The sequence below is a fragment of the Panthera tigris genome, chromosome A3 (assembly GCF_018350195.1).
Source record: "Panthera tigris isolate Pti1 chromosome A3, P.tigris_Pti1_mat1.1, whole genome shotgun sequence".
NCBI classification, from domain to species: Eukaryota; Metazoa; Chordata; class Mammalia; order Carnivora; family Felidae; genus Panthera; species Panthera tigris.
The window spans coordinates 108,113,417-108,130,107 of NC_056662.1; the positions used below are offsets into that span (position 1 = coordinate 108,113,417).

Consider the following 16,691-nt stretch of genomic DNA (forward strand, 5'->3'; position numbering starts at 1 on the left):
TATTGTTCCTCATACCTTATTATAGGCCTTAAATACATAATAAAATAATTTCCCAACTTTTTATTCTGAGAAATATTCAATTACATATGCCCTTCACCTAGATTCAGCAGTTTTTAACATTTTGCCATTTGGGATTTTATCTCCATATGTGTATATCTATATTTATATACATTTTTTCACCTAAACTGTGAAAGTTGGAGACATGATGACAGTCCCTCTTTAAATGATCCCAGCTTTCCTAAGAATAAGGATATTCTTATCACATAAACATTACTATTATTATAATGTTACCTAAGGCAATAAGTAGTTCTATTACATAATATAAAATCCTATCTCTATTTAAATTTCTCCATTTGTCTCTAAAACATATTTCATAGTAGTTTTTATCCATTATAAAATGAAGACTCAAATAATGCCTTTGTTGTCTCTCTCTTTTTTAAAAATGTTTATTTTTGAGAGAGCACGAGCAGGAGAGGTACGGAGAGAGGCGGGGATAGAGGATCTGAAGCCAGCTCATTGCTGACAGCAAAGAGCCCCATGCAGGGCTTGAACTCACTAAGGGTGAGATTATGACCTGAGTTGAAGTCCTTCGCTCAACTGACTGAGCCACCTAGTCACCCCTGTTGTCTCTTTTTAGCTAACCTGAAATCCTCCTTCCACTATTTTTTTATAGTAGCTTTTTGAATAGTCTTGGCCAGTGAAGTTTTCTTTTGCACTTTTACCTTTGCCAGCAGATTTCTAGGGATCAACTGAGAGGACTGTCTTATTTCTTGACTTCTGTTGTTGTCTGATTATTTTTAGAGTAAAATTTGTTATTTATACTTTAAATATATTTAAATATATGCTCTACATTAGGTTTTAGCTATGATTTAGAACTCTTGTATAGTTGTCCATTTATGCTTAGTAGTTTAATGATGACAGTGCACATTTGGTTGTTGAGTTTCATTTAGGGAAAGAGTCTCATTTGTTAAGGTTGTAATAGTGTTGGGTTACATAGTGTACAATCAGAATGATTTATTTCAAACTTAGTGGCATGTAATGAATATCTGCTTGACTCAGCATAAACAATTCAAATGAAATTCCAAGTATTGGATTAATATTTGCAGAGGACTAAATTTATTTGTTGAATTTGACGATAGTATAAGAGAGTAGTCCCATGGTTACTTTATATTTTTAAATCAACTCTTTAAACTGTGACATAACATTTTTATTGGCAGTGCACAGGACTGTTATATTTTTCTAACAGTCTTTATAATATTATAAAGAGAAATTGGTGAGTCTTTTAAAATAGCCATAAAGACATTTAATTTTCTTAAAATAATTCTTAAGTTTTAATGATAAAACATTTATGCTTTTAGATTAGTCTGTTTGTAGGAGAAAAAACTTTTCATTTAATAGATTTTGAGTGTGTGTGTGTGTGTGTGTGTGTGTGTGTGTGTGTGTGGATCGTATATGGAAGTCATTTCTGAAGTGATGCAAGAGAGGTGCCCAGTGGCTAGTTGTAAAATACAGATTTTTGTCTTAATAAAACTTCAGGGGAGCCTGCGTGGCTTAGTTGGTTAAGTATCCAACTCTTGATCTCAGCAGGTCTTGATCTTAGGGTCATGAGTTTGGGCCCCGAATTGGGCTCCACACTGGGCATGGAGCCTATTAAAAAAAAAAAAAAAAAGAAAAAAAAATAGAACTTGGAAAAAAAAAAGAACTTGAATAAGTAAATGATAGAGCCATTTTCACGGTCAAAATAATTCTCATACATAGTCCATATACGTGTATTTTAAAACTACCTCCTGGATGTACTCAAAAGATACAGAGTATTCCAGAGAAGCCCAGGAAGGCTTGCATTTTTGAGCACTACTTGTTCATCAACAAAGATGGTACCTTGTACAAATTTAAGCTGTCAAGTGTGCTGCTTAAGTAAGCACAGTAGCTTTAAGTTAGTGTGGAACGAGATAACCAATTAAACAAGGACAAAAGATGATATAAAGTTTGTAATCTTTGTATTAAAGAAACATTTTAAATTGGGATTTTTTTTTTTTGTTCATTTGGACTACTTGAGATTTTGATATTTTGTAATGAAATTATCAGTATATGATATAATTCCAGTCATAACATACTCTGCATCTGTTGAAATTTTTTCTGAGATTTTATTGCAGTTGAAATAAGTTATTAATTTATGTTGTACTTCTTTTTATTTATTTTGAGAGAGAGTGTGCGTGCACAATGGGGGAGGTGCGGAGAGAGAGGGACAGAGAGAATCCCAAGCAGGCTGTGCACCTTCAGCACAGAGCCTGACGCGGGGCTCAATCCCCACACTGTGAGATCATAAGCTGAGCTGAAACCAAGAGCTAGCCCTGAGCTATCTAGGCACCCCTATGTTGTACTTCTTATTAAGAGAAAATACCCCCTTCTAAGAAATCAAAATTTTCATGCCTAACAATCGATGATTTTTTTTCTCAGGTCCTTTTGCTAACTTGTGAATGCAGTTTGGTTTGGAATTTTTTTTGATGTTTGCTTTTTAATGCAGAATTGAATCTACTATAGATGCAATTTAGACCTTTAAAATTTTTAACTAGAAATTATTTTCTTTTGCTAGGAGGCAGGTGGAAGTCATCATAAAGTTTCTGTTTCACCTGTTGTCCATGTTCGAGGACTCTGTGAATCTGTGGTGGAAGCAGACCTTGTGGAGGCCCTGGAGAAATTTGGGACAATATGGTAAGGACCCTAGGGACTTCATGCAGATTGAAAACAGTATAGTAAAACAAGCCTTGCTTGCTTGCTATGATATAAGCTTTGATGTTTGACCATAGTATATATTAAGTTTGCCTGTGACAGTATTTCTTTAGAACCTTTTAAGCCTCTTATTTTTTTCCTTCCTGGGATGACGCAGAGATGTATTTTTGTGGATCCATGATCACCTATCACTCCCCAGCCAGGCTATATGCAAAATGGGTAATTTCATCTTTTATCTGACTTTCAAAATGAGTCCATGACTCCTTGTTAAACACTGCTTTCATGTTTGAATGAGTTTACGCCCTTCATCTTTAGAGTTTCAGGTAGCGGTACTTAAATACTGATTTGTTGTTGTTTATTTTGGAATGTTTAAGAATTAATTGGCAACTAAAAGTGAGTAGATGAAGGGTAGGCATTATTTGCCTTAGGTGTGTGCTGCCAGGAGTTCTTCTGCAGATCATGAGAAGTCAGTGTTTTATCCTAGTTTCTTTTTGTGTTTTGTATTCACTCAGTCTCCTCCTTTCTCTTCCATAGTTAGCGTATGCTTAAGAATATTGACTCAAATGAAAATATAATCAGAAAAGTGAATGTACTGCCAAAAATAGACACTCAAAAATTCTTTCTAAATTATTTTTGGAGTGTGCTCGGCTGTTGTTCTCTTATTAGTATGGATAGTGTAGAGTTGATTTTATTTTATTTTTTCCTTGGTGAATACGTTGGTTAGAGGCATCAGAGACACAGTCCAAATCAAAATACATAAACAGGGGAGAGATTTCAGTGTATTTGCTGAGATAACTTGATTGCTTCAATTTTATGGAAATTTATGTGGAGTTTTGGGTATTGAAAGGATGCATAAATAGATGGTGAGAGAGTGAGCAGAGATGTCCAACAGAAAGGAATCATTGCCTCAAAGGAATAGTAGAGTTAGGTGACACCTTCCATCATGGCATCTTCTTTAATTTCTTTGATGATCTTACAGAGAGGTGGGTGACATGGCAAACCTGTTATCCTCAACTTATGCACCTTAGAGACCACCGTTACGTATTGTTTATTATTGGATGTACAGATTGGCAGTCCACATGGGCAAAGGAAAGTCCGTTTCTTGAAATGTCATTCAGATGACTACATCCCTATTTAGTCATTTGAAGAGGATATTGGAAATTAAGTTTGTCGGGAACATTATATATTGAAGCAAACTTAGACCTTATTTAGATTTGCATGTTGGTACTAGACTAACCCCGTGGGTTGCAGTGTCCTATGGGATTAGAAAGAGATGGTTATTTCTGGTTTATTTTTTATTTGGTAATTTTATTTTAGGCTTTTAAAGTGATTTCTTTAAAGCCAAGAGATACTGGAGTCCTGTCAGAAAACAGGTCGACGAGCAAATACTGGTGGGAACTTTAGAGCAATCATAACTATATTGACATTTTTATGTTAATTATGACACAAGATTTGAATGTTCGGCTTTAAAGAAATAGAACTATTTGTGGAAGTTGTTGAATTATTTGAATCACTTCTTCTTCTTCTTTTTTTTTTTTTAATGTGAATCACTTTTGAGTGGCCTGTATACTTTTTGATATTTAGTCCATGGTAAAGTGTTTTATATGTGAATGTAATTCTGTTAATTTGCATAGTACATCATTCTGCCCTCAGGATTGGTAGTTTTGTGGATTAAAAAGTCGTGAAATAATTGGAACAAGTTAGTGTAAAATTAAAAGTTTAATTGGCATAAATATGTGCACTAGGAGTTTTAATTGTGTGAAATGATCTTGAATAAGAGGTGGCTGCTGTTAAAACTGAAAGAACCCTGAACAGCCTCCGGTGAGGAGTAGGTGTTTTGCTTCAAAATGTTGCATTTATAGAACCTTTCTCTGTTTGTTTATTTCTTTAGTGGTGTGTGTGGGATTATAGAGATGATATAGAAACTGCTCATGTAAAAAGGTGCGTCACCAAGTTCAACATCGAGTAAGTTTATACCTGAAAACTAGATGCGTAGGAAAGAAGTTGAGGAGAAACTGTAAGATGTTGAGAATGGTTGTGTCAGTCTAATAAAATTCTGTGTATTTGTTGTCTTTATTCTGTAGTATGTTCATCTGTTAGGATCAAAAGAATGTTTAAAAAGATGTACTCTCTCTTCTTCCCTTTTCCCCTTCCATTAAGGGAGAGCATGCTAGGTATAATTAGCTATATTGGTTTAATATTTTAAAACAAACCTTTTGGGACCCAATTTGTATAATAAAATCTTTCGCCTCCTCCAGCTTTTGTTTAAATATTAGTAAATGTGTTTTGAGTTATAAGTTGAAAGCACTTGACCCTACCATGTCCCTTAGCCCTTTTATTTTTTTTCTTTGTTACTCTCATATCTTCCTCATTATGCTTTTCAAGATTTCTTAAAAATTACGTGACAGATAATTTAGGTGCATTCTAAAATGTCTGCAACATTCTAATTTTCCCTTCTTTATCTTCATGTGATGCCACTTTTTCACTTCTAAATCTGTGCTTCTAGCTCACTTCTTATTGTAGTTACCATAGGCAGTTTTACAAGACCAAGTCTATGACAGGTCAATAAAAAATTTAATTTTCAACCTTTATAATTTTCTGTGTTCCAAAGAATCAAAGGGCATTATTAACATACTTGGTAATACTATTTAGCTATTCAACCACCTTACATTTGTGGGAGGAGAATGTTTATTCTTTAATTTCTTTTGTTCTTTTTTTTTTTAGATTTTTTAATGTTTACTTATTTTTGAGAGAGAGAGACAGAGCACCAGCAGGGGAGGGGCAGAGAGAGAGGGAGACACAGAATCCAAAGAAGGCCCCAGGCTCTGAGCTGTCTGCACAGGGCCTCATGCGGGGCTCGAACCCACAAACGCGAGATCAGGACCTGAGCCGAAGTTGGACACTCAACCAACTGAGTCGCCCAAGTGCCTCCTTCTTTAATTTCTTTAGCATAGTCCTGATTCCAGGGTTTTCTGGTTTTTTTGTATGCACGACTTCAGAACTTCATCAAGAAGTTTCTAAAAATAATATTTCTTTCTTGGAATTTATATTTTATATTCATAATTGATAATTCTTTATCTTACTGTTTCAATAGTTTCTTTAAGTTTGAACAATTGTGGGTGGGGAGAGCTAACAAGCCTCATAGACCAACAGATATTGATTGAATGCCTGTTACGTGTCAGCTCTGTTTCTAGATTCTGAGGATATGAAGATGAATGAGGCGAGGCAAGCAGTTTGTATTCAGTAACTATAATCTTGACAACAGTCTTTCACGTTTTATAAATGAGGAAAGGTGAAATTCATAAGAAACTACATACTATGCCAGGCTACAAAGTGGTCTGTTTCTTACTAGTAAATCATTTGCTGCTTTCTAAAGGGTAGCGATAGGTCTAGATGCCTGATTCAGAAATAGTGCTGTCACTGAGTACCTGACCTGATGTTCTTTCTGCAGCCTTCTGCTATTATAAAACCCATGCTAATTGTATTTTAAAACCTTTTTTAAGGTGCTTGTTCTTATGAATAGAGGACATAATATTTCCCCGACTGTGATCCATGTGCTTTGATTTCTTTCTTCCCTCCCTCTCTTCATTGCTTTCTTTTTCATTTCATGTGTTAAAATATGTTCCTCCCCAAGAGTATACAATGAAATGTAAATAACTTCACCCTCTTTGTTCACAGACAACCATGATTATCATCATCTGATGAGTATCTTTTCATGGATTCTTTAATATTTAAAAAATATTTTGGAAGAGATTATTTGTGTGAAATTTGGTTGGTTTGCAGTTGTTTCTATGTATATTTTAATTCTTTTGTTTTTAGTAAGATAAGCGAAATTTTATAGTCCTTGGTTATTAGTGTGGGCACTTATTTATTTGGAAAATTCAGTAGAGGTAGGAGTTTCTGTTGTTAAAGGTCCCATCTGCTAACTTTCTGTTCAGTTTTATCTCCGCTGGTTTCTGTATCTAGAGATTTTCTAGTATTGCTTGGGAGTGGCAGCCTGAAGAATAAACAGGGAGGCGTCATTGGTAACTGATAACAGAATTGTGCTTGAGGAAGGCAAAAGATGGAAAACCTTTCTGTCACAGGAGGATAAGCTTTCACATATGAACCATCTGCCTGGTGTACCACAGTTTATAAGAATTAACTAACATTAGGTAGGGGTGCCTGGGTGGCTTAGTCGGTTGATTGTCTGACTTTGGCTCAGGTTGTGATCTCATGGTTTGTGAGTTGGAGCCCCACATCAGGCTCTGTGCTGACAGCATGCTTTGGATCCTTTGTCCTCCTCTCTCTCTGCACCCCCCCCCCCCGAATAAATAAACTTAAAAAAAAAAAAAGAATTGACTAACATTGAGTATAGGTAGTGAAAAATACTAATCTGTATGATTTGACACATTTTTATTAGAGTCTGCCTTTCCTTGATTGAGAATCAGTGTTAACTGAATTTATTATTTTGGTATTCCTTCCCAATCTGCCTTTCAGCTATGTTATGATGATGCCATTTAAACGGCAGGCTCTAGTGGAATTTGAAAACATAGATAGTGCCAAAGAATGTGTGACCTTTGCTGCGGATGAACCTGTGTACATTGCTGGTCAACAGGCTTTTTTCAACTATTCTACGAGCAAAAGGATCACTCGGCCAGGAAATACCGATGATCCATCAGGAGGCAACAAAGTTCTTCTGCTATCAATTCAGAATCCTCTTTATCCAATTACAGTGGTATGTATTTTAGTATGATAAACTAAATTAACAGTGACTTTGAAATTTGCCTTCAGAGTGACTAACCTACAGTTTTCTTCACTGCCATCTAGGTATTTAAAAACAGTGTTTTTTTAAAGAATTTTTAAAATGAATCTTAATTTTGACTGTCATGTTTAATGAACAAAGAAATGGTGAGCACCAAAGGTAAAAAGGTCAGAAGTGCAGTGGTCATAATTAAATAAGCACATTTAAAAATGTTTATTATTCAGCATCAGAGTTAACTCTGTTTCTGGTAAGGAATTAGACTTGTTAGAAGTGATCCAAGAAATTTGTTTCACTCATGTGCCAGTATGTGTGTTAAGAGTGTCTACTAGGTAAGGACAGAATCCCATAGTATATAATAAAATGCATATATTATTATAAGTGGTTTTGAGATAATTTATTAAAAACCTGATTTACTTAAAATTCCCTGTTTAACTCTTTAAAAAAAGTGGTATTAACAGAATTTTTACAAAGGATTCATGTCCTGAACCAGTTAAGTTTTCTACTTCATAATCACATGATGTTTCATAATAAGCTAGTGACAAGGACACTTTATTTTTGTGACGAATAGAATATCACAGTGAGGGAAGCTTCAATTAGAATGATTCGTGGCGCCTGTGTGGCTCAGTCGTTTAAGTGTTTGACTTCGGCTCAGGTCATGATCTCACAGTTCCTGAGTTTGAGCCCCACATCGGGCTCCCTGCTGACAGCTCAGAGCCTGGAGCCTGCTTCAGATTCTGTGTCTCCCTCTCTCTCTCTGTTCCTCCCCCGCTTGCACTCTGTCTCTCTGTCTGTCTTTCAAAAATAAACATTAAAAGAAAATAAAAAGTAAAAATAAAAAAAACAATGATTTCTAGTAAAGGGCACCTGGGTGGCTCCTTTGAGCATCTTACTTAGGCCCAGGTCATGATCTTGCAGTTCGTGAGTTCAAGCCCCACATCAGGCTTGCAGAGACCACTATAGATCCTCTGTCCCCTCTCTCTGCCCCTCCCTTGCTTGTGCTCTCTGGGAAAGAAAAAATGATTTCTATATGATACTGGGACATAAACTAAAAAACAAAGCATAAGATACTATTTAAATTTTGTTAGATATTATTTACCTCTGTAATATTTCTAGACTTATTAATAAGCAGTATTAATATGTGTTTTGGGAGAAAGAATGTTCCTAATCTAGTACAAGTACTCTGCTTTGCTTATTGTTGTATCCCTAGTACCTAATGGTGCCACTGTATAATTGTAGGTGCTCAAGAAATTTGACAGTTGAAGAATTGTTCTTAAGGGGGTTTTTAATTTCTCTCTTACTTAATTTAGGGATCTTGTTTGCTGACATCTAACATTGTATAAATGATCTTTCCTGAGTCTTTCCTCTATAGTCATTGTCCCTTGAAAAATGAATACTGAGTTGATCTATTACTACCCCTTAATAAATATTTATTACTATAATTCAAGTGATTATAATATTAAACATTCCAGAGTCACATTTGGAAAACAAACCATTAATTGATTATAGTTTTGGCTTATTTATTGTGTATTGTCAGATATTATTTTAAGTACCTGTTAAAATAAGAATTGAGGGTTTATTTAGGAGATAAAATAGGTACGAGTCTTTTTGAAATGTTTCATTATAACTCCTCTAATGTTGGGTATATTGTATAGGTGAGGAAGTAACTTTAGAAGGATAACAATTTTTAAAAGTTTAATTAGTAATGAATCGAAATGACATCTTGACAGGTGTCTTTTTAGTAAAAAAAAAAAAAAAAAAAGCAGGGTGTAACTTTGTTGTTTTTCCAAGTATAAAATGTGAAGAAATCTTGTATGTGAAGAAATCTTGTTTTCTTTCCTTTATAGGATGTTTTATATACAGTATGCAACCCTGTTGGAAAAGTACAACGTATTGTTATATTCAAGAGAAATGGGATACAAGCAATGGTTGAATATCCTTTGATTGTAAATTTTTTAATTGATGTATATGAATGCTGTGTAATATACGTCTTACTTTTAACTGCTTAATGATATCTGGACAAGTGGTATTTATTCTCTGTTCCTCCCCCAAAATCTATTTGTCTTAGATTTAAAAACTGCAGTGCCCACAGGTAATAACTTGCTACCTAAAACATTCCAGTGCTTCATCTCATAGTGTGCTTTGTCTTTTTAATGGGAGAAGAAATAACATTATTTGATAATATGTACATCTCTACCTTTTTAAATGTATCCTAAACGGACTTTTCTGAATCTCTCCTTAAAATAGGTGGTTTGGAAGTACCAAAACTTTAGAGTCAGTAAAACTATTCTTACTTTTTTTTATTGACTCTTTTAAATGGTCAAGGTTTATATAAGAACTTTTCTTTGTTAGATATGTGATATGTTGAGTAAAAAGAACAAGTAGCAAAATAGTATGTACTGTATAATCCCATGTAAACAAAAGAATAATAACTACCCTCGCCCCACATCCTATATGTACATGTGTATGCATAGAAAAAGGTAGGGATATACAGCAAATTCTTAATGGTGCTTACTTCTAGCAAGGTATTTTTGCCCTTTTTTTAAAAAACCACGTTGGTGGGGTTTTTTTTTGTTTTTTTTTTTAAACAATATATAGACTCAAGTAATTTTTGAAAACCAACAAAGTGAAGATAGTTTAATGGTTCTAAAACCCTGTCTTCTCAGAAATATAATCAAATATTTGTTTTATATAACTTTGGTTTTGTTGTAATGGTTTTCCTACTTTTTTTTTTAAATGTTTATTTTTGAGAGAGACAGAGTGTGAATGGGGGAGGGGCAGAGAGAGAGAAAGAGAGAGAGAGAGAGAGAGAGAGAGAGAGACGGAATCTGAAACAGGCTCCAGGCTCTGAGCTGTCAGCACAGAGCCCAACGCGGGGCTCGAACTCATGAGCTGTGAGATCATGACCTGAGCTGAAGTTGAACGCTCAACCGACTGAGCCACCCAGGCACCCCTGTTTTTCCTACTTTTAAGAGTAAAATATTTCCTGTTTCGAGATAGCAAACTGTCCTTTGCCTGGGAATGTAACCATGCTCCATTTTCCCTCTTCCTTTCAATTTATGAAGTACTTCAGGTGACTTGGAAGGATTAATGTAGATAGTTTGGTTTATTATGTTTTCTTTGGCACCCTTGATTTTGAAAATAAGTACTCCTAAAATTCATCTAGAAATTTTATTGGTAAAACATTTCTAGAAGTGAGAGTTCTGATTATTTTCAGTCCTTTTCTGAGGCAACGAATAATGATAAAATATTGGATACGTTAAACCAAATTTCCTTAATAGAGCTTATGTTTGAATCAGTCCTTTGTGCCCAGAAAGCTAAAGCAGCACTCAATGGAGCAGATATATATGCTGGATGTTGCACACTAAAAATCGAATATGCAAGGGTAAATATTTTTTCAACACTTCGCCAAAGAAATATTTATGCTTTGGATATACAATTTGAGCTTACTTTCTTTTTAATCTTAACAGCCAACTCGTCTAAATGTTATTAGGAATGACAATGACAGTTGGGACTACACTAAACCATATTTGGGAAGACGAGGTAAGTATTTTATGCATTTTAGAATGTGCTTACATCTGCTGACAAATTTTTACATGCAGTTAGATTCCTTTTTCCTGAGGTGAGCTAGTTCATTCAAATGAAAACCTTGTTGGTGAATGCTTTTGTTGCCAAAGGCCATGTAATGCTGGAAAATAACCTTGAAATTAGTGCCCCCTACTGGTATGTACGGAGTTATTTATATTTAGTTCAACCAGGAGCCCACACATACAGGCACGCCCGCAGTTCAAGGACTTGCATTTCTCCAAGCAGCTCTCTCTCTTTGGAGGAGAGGAAACTGATTCAGAATATTCCTTACAAACTGCAAACTTGCACACTGCTTCTCTATGGAAAGGACTTTTCCCCCAAGCTGGACAAGGCATTAAGAAGGATAGAGGACTCCAGCAGGCTGACTCTACACTTCATCATGCACAACATCGGCATCAGCAGAAAGCCCTCTGAAAAACTCAGACTTGCAATTCACCTTGACTGCATACTGCATGCACCATCACCCCAAGTTTTTAAAGGAGGACACTTAACAGTACTTCAGACTTGCATGGGATGAACACCATGATAGACTGTGCCCATTTATTCAAGTTGTATGTATATATTGGTCTGATTTCCCTTAAGGTTTCAGTTGTAGAATTTAAGATTTTTCACTAACGGGTACTAGAACTTTATCTATGATGTTGTAAATCTTAACGCCCATTACTGTAACTGTTTGCAGCCTAGATTCAAATTGTTAATTGGCAAATAACCAGGGCCAGATTATCAACAGGTCTTAAGAACTGCTTATGCTCAACCAATCCACACAGATATTAGAAAGAAAAGGAATAGAAAGGTGCACACCTGCTGCACCTAAGTTTACTCTTTTGGGTTTTTTTTTTCCTTAACTGTGGACATTGACTAGATTAACCTGATGATGAAAAGATGCATTATATGTAAAAGACGATCTCTGTGTGGTTTGATTTTTTTTTTTTTTTTTTTTTTTTTGTAAAGTGGCTGTTCATAAGTTGTCACTTTTTGTAACAATTTAAGGTTATCACTCATGTTAACTTGTGTAACTAGAAATTTTGACATTTCAAATGTAGGTGAAAGTAACATGTCTGTTCAAGGTAGACAATATTTAAACTTGATAAATCTTAAAGTAAGAGCATTTCATTTGAGATGCATTTTCACCTATAACTGATAAATGCTAGGTTTCACGAGCATAGATCTGACTGATAAAATTGTTCAACTAACTGTGTGGCAATTCTGGAATATACAAATTAAAATGTGGATCTTGTAAAAACAAGGGGGCTGCAGTATTGGCTACACCTCAACTACAATATTAGTGTTGGAACCACGTGTTGAAAAAACTCACCAAGATGAGCATATCTGTAAAAATCCACGAAGTAGGAAAATTTTTATGGCATCCAAAATATCGTGGGCAGTAGGTACTCTGTAGTGCATGTATTCTTGCCAAAAGAAAAAAGAAGACAATGTGATGATCTTTTGCATGTTCAAATATTTAGGACTTTGGGTGATTGGCCCCTTAATTCTCAATTCTTAGGAAATCATCTTGTCTTATGCATGGGGTTGCAAACAGGTTTGTATTATAATGCAGCTTCGGCTGGACCCCACGTTTTTCACTACTCACAAATCCACTTGGCATAGGCTTAGTACAGTTGAATACAGCATTGGAAAACAAAGCCTTAGTACTCAAACAACAGAACAAGTGGTTGATGAGAAATCTCTCACTTCTGTCAAATTACAGTCAGTTATTGAACACTTTTTTTTTTTTAAACTCTTTTGAAATAGCTCTGGTAACCTTCCTCTTAATGTCTCTTAAAAAACATTGTAGATATGTTTCTTATTAGTGTTCACATCTGTTCTTTTAGAAGGTCTGAAGTTTATGCAGAGCCAACTTAGATTAGTTTTTCATACAAGTAATTAGTGTCAGAAAAGGTTACAAATGGGTGAGATAGATATTTAAATAGCAAAATATAAAGAAGTAAAGTAGAATTTTACTTGGTTATGTTTCAAGGGAAAAACTCTTGTTTTCTAAATCCTTACAGATACTTGTCTGGTGAGACCATACCAGTTTACATTCTTGAAGTCTTGTGACTTCCTCTTCTACTCAAGTTGATACTGAATTGTAACTTTAAGTTTATTCATTTATTTTGAAAGAGAGAACACAAGAGACAGCATGAGTGGAGTAGAGGCAGAGAGAGAGGGAGAGAGAGAATTCCAAGCAGGCTCCACGCTTTGTGCCGGGCCCGACGCAGGGCTCATTCTCATGACCCTGAGATCATGACCTGAACCAAAATCAAGAGTCAGACACTTAACCCACCGAGCCACCCAGGCATCCTGTGAATGAATTGTAACTTTTTCTACTAAAAAGAGCTCTGTAATAAATATAACCTCATTTTTAAAAGTCCTTTTCAGCCCAAACTACATTCTAGTGTGAAAAATTCTTAGCCTGGACTCCAGAGAATCACTCCAGAAACGTTAAGCAAAACTTGTCTATGTGTACATCTTTTTGGGGAGAATGTACACAGATTCCATCAGATTTCAGATGAATTCATGAAAAGTTTCAAACTACTATTTATAGACTGATGTAATTAGTGTTTGACTCTTCTGCACACTTCTGTTTTATGTGACCTTATATTAGGTAGTTAATGCTTCAAATCCAAAGAACTATTAATAATGACAATATTCGGCTGAAAGATACTTTAGGAGATTATCTACTCTTAACTCCTTCATTTTATGAATGAAGGTTGTGAGTTTATGTAATTATCCAGTGAATTAGTGTTTAAGTTGGAATCTTCTGATTCCCAATCTCTAGTGCTCTTTCCTTTATAGGACACTGTTAACTATATCAATAAAACTGAGTGATGAAGACATTATGGTGGTTTTGGTTTAAGATTGCTTAGATCAGATGAGGAATTGTATGTAGTGTTGGGTGGCATACTTAAGTAGAGGAACATTAACAGAAGGGATTAGCAGACTGGATTGATTCAAGAGGAGTGAGACTTAAATGATGATACTGGATGCTGGAACCTGTATAATGGAAAGAAGGAGCTGTGAATGACTGGAGAAGAAATGACTGGGGAAATGGAGGGAGGATCTTAATAACTTGGAAGCTTTTGAAAGGGTCTTTGGAGAAAGACTAAGTCTACGAGGCCTCAGATGGGATAGAATATGAGTAGAGGACCAATTTCTATACAATATAAACATTAATTTTCTCATTATTTAGGACTAACTGAAAATGTAAGGGAAAGTCATGAGAACCTTGTTAATTGGTGTTGGGTAAGCAGAGGCTAGATGATTCCAACTGATAGGGATAATGTAAAGAGAATTTATACAAAATAAATGGAACAAGATGACCTCTTAGGTCCCTTTTAATGCTATGATAACTTCAAATAGGTACTTAAAATTGTACTTCTCTAGGCTGAAGTGAAAATTATTTCTCATCTCCCATAAACCTCATTTGTTTAGGTGACTAAGGATTTATAGAAGGCCTCTCTCTGAATTTTCAAAGATTAGAATTACCAGACTCTTAAGATACATTAAAAAAAAAAAAATCTTATTGGGTGCTATGATTTGATCAGCAAACTTTCTAAAAAGCATTGTACAATAATTTCTAAAATTTACCAACCAACATAGGAAGTGCTATTTTAGAAACTTGTAAGTAATTTTATTATTGATCTCTCATTCTAGATTTAGGAAAATTGGCATGCCTTTCCTGAAAACATAGCTAGAATAAAAATTATCTTTTAGGAGTATTGTAGTACTCTCATCCAATAATGTAGCCCCCTTGGTTAGCTTTATCTTGGCGTATTTAAACTTTGGAGGGTGCTCATAGTCCTGCCTGGTGTTAAGGTCTATAGACAATGACCAATCCATGCTATAATATGGGCCAGTGATGTGCAAATTTCCAGCTCTCAAGTCAGTAGGTGTTTGTAAATATGTGTATATACATACAAAATACTCTGTGTTTACTGATTGTGAAACCATGTAATACAGGTTGTTGTTGGCTTATGCTGAACTTCTTGAAAGAAGCCCACTTTGAAAATGTGTTGCTGTTGAAGCTAATAGTATGATTCAGGTACTGTCTTTCAAAAGTACTGCACTTAAAGCTTGTTTTAAAGACATGTATTGGTAAAAACTTCTGTACAGTGTCAAACTCTAGCATTGTGTATGTTCACTTTCCGAAAAGTATCCATTCTTTCCTTAAATTTGAAAGTGTGATTGTATTTGGCACTTGCCAAAAAGATATTTTCAAGTTAAGTGGAATTTGTTAGATAGAATTATTTCCTTAAACTTTTGGTGTTTGTATTTAAATTGGATATGAATGGATGTTTAAAGTTAACCAGGAATCCTATTTCTTTTATGAATTGTAATGGATGTTTTGAATGGGTGTTTCCCATGTGAGAACTGTTAAGTACTTGGGTCAAAATTGTTAAAACCATGTTTCTACTTTTGTGTCAGATAGAGGAAAGGGTCGCCAGAGACAAGCCATTTTGGGAGAACACCCTTCTTCGTTTAGACATGATGGCTATGGTAAGTTTGTCAAGGCAGAAGGAAGGTAGTATAGACAAACTACTAGAATTTTTGCATTTCTGATGAAGAATAGCACATTTCTTGTCTCTTTTTTTCCTGCTCACCTGACTTGGTTTATAGGGGCTTAGTCACTTATAATGTACTCCCAAGGAGTTGTCCAAAATCCTTTGTTTTCTTAGGATATTGATATATAATCCTTGAGATGAATGAGAGCTATTGGTTGGAGATTGAAAAGCTTTTTTTACCATTTTGTTTTGTTTTGGTTTGGTTTTGATTTTGATTAGTAGTGGGTTCTGGTCTGTTAGAAGACCAAAAAGAGATACTGCTTTAGTAAGTATATTTTCTTCCATTATACCAATTATGAGCAAAGAGGAACTTTGAGTAATAAAGGCAGAAAGGATGGGGTATTTGTCCAAAAGAAATATGTTTTCTTGTTAGAGCCTTAAGTCTTTTACAGTTAAGACAGTTCTACAGTTGGTATTTTGGCTTTGGCTAAATTTGTTTGTATTTAATTCCTCTTTTAAAAATTCTTAGTTTTAATGTTTGGTATATTGATAAGATTTAAGATTATGAAACCTAGAATAATACTCTTCCCCAGGAAAAAGTTAGGTATCAGACTATTGTCCTTATAGGTAGATGTTGAGAATTGCTATTGATAAGTCTTGTAACTGGTTAGAAGTTCTGTGATTTTAAATATTTTTTAGTTTTAAATAGTTAGTGACCCCACCTATTCTGTGGCTTAAAGCTGAAGTATGATGCTATTAGAAGTGGTATAGAAAATAGAAATTGCTATATTGTGCTCTCAGGACTTATCTTTGAAAAGCTTCCAGTGTTGCCTGTTTTCTGAAATGTTTTCAGCATGCCTGCGTGTTTGATCATTATTCTTAGCTGTGAGCTTAAGCTTATTCCTTAGTTTGTTTTTTTGAACTCCAGGATTTATTACGTGTGTGTGTGTATGTGTGTGTGTGTGTGTGTGTGTGTGTGTGTGTTCAAGTTGCTATGGTAGTCTATATGGCAGAAATGATTGAAACAATCTGTGTTCTGTCTAAACAGTAAGTGTGGTATAGAATGAAAATCTTACTACAATTATTTTAATGAGCTCCTTGATAATTTTTCTTAGCTGTTTCTTCGACAG

General features: G+C 34.9%; 1 protein-coding gene across 2 annotated transcripts in view; it reads left to right on the forward strand.

The window, feature by feature from the left end:
- Nucleotides 1–16,691, forward strand: part of HNRNPLL (heterogeneous nuclear ribonucleoprotein L like) — a 37,807-nt gene that overhangs the window by 8,100 nt on the left and 13,016 nt on the right. Inside the window, exons 2-7 of one of the 2 annotated variants that reach the window (XM_042982133.1) lie at nt 2,594–2,712; nt 7,210–7,447; nt 9,319–9,404; nt 10,760–10,856; nt 10,942–11,014; nt 15,485–15,556. In XM_042982133.1, the coding sequence (XP_042838067.1) occupies nt 2,594–2,712; nt 7,210–7,447; nt 9,319–9,404; nt 10,760–10,856; nt 10,942–11,014; nt 15,485–15,556 (685 nt within the window). The remainder of the gene's footprint in view (nt 1–2,593; nt 2,713–7,209; nt 7,448–9,318; nt 9,405–10,759; nt 10,857–10,941; nt 11,015–15,484; nt 15,557–16,691) is intronic. The other variant, XM_042982134.1, reaches the window with a different exon arrangement.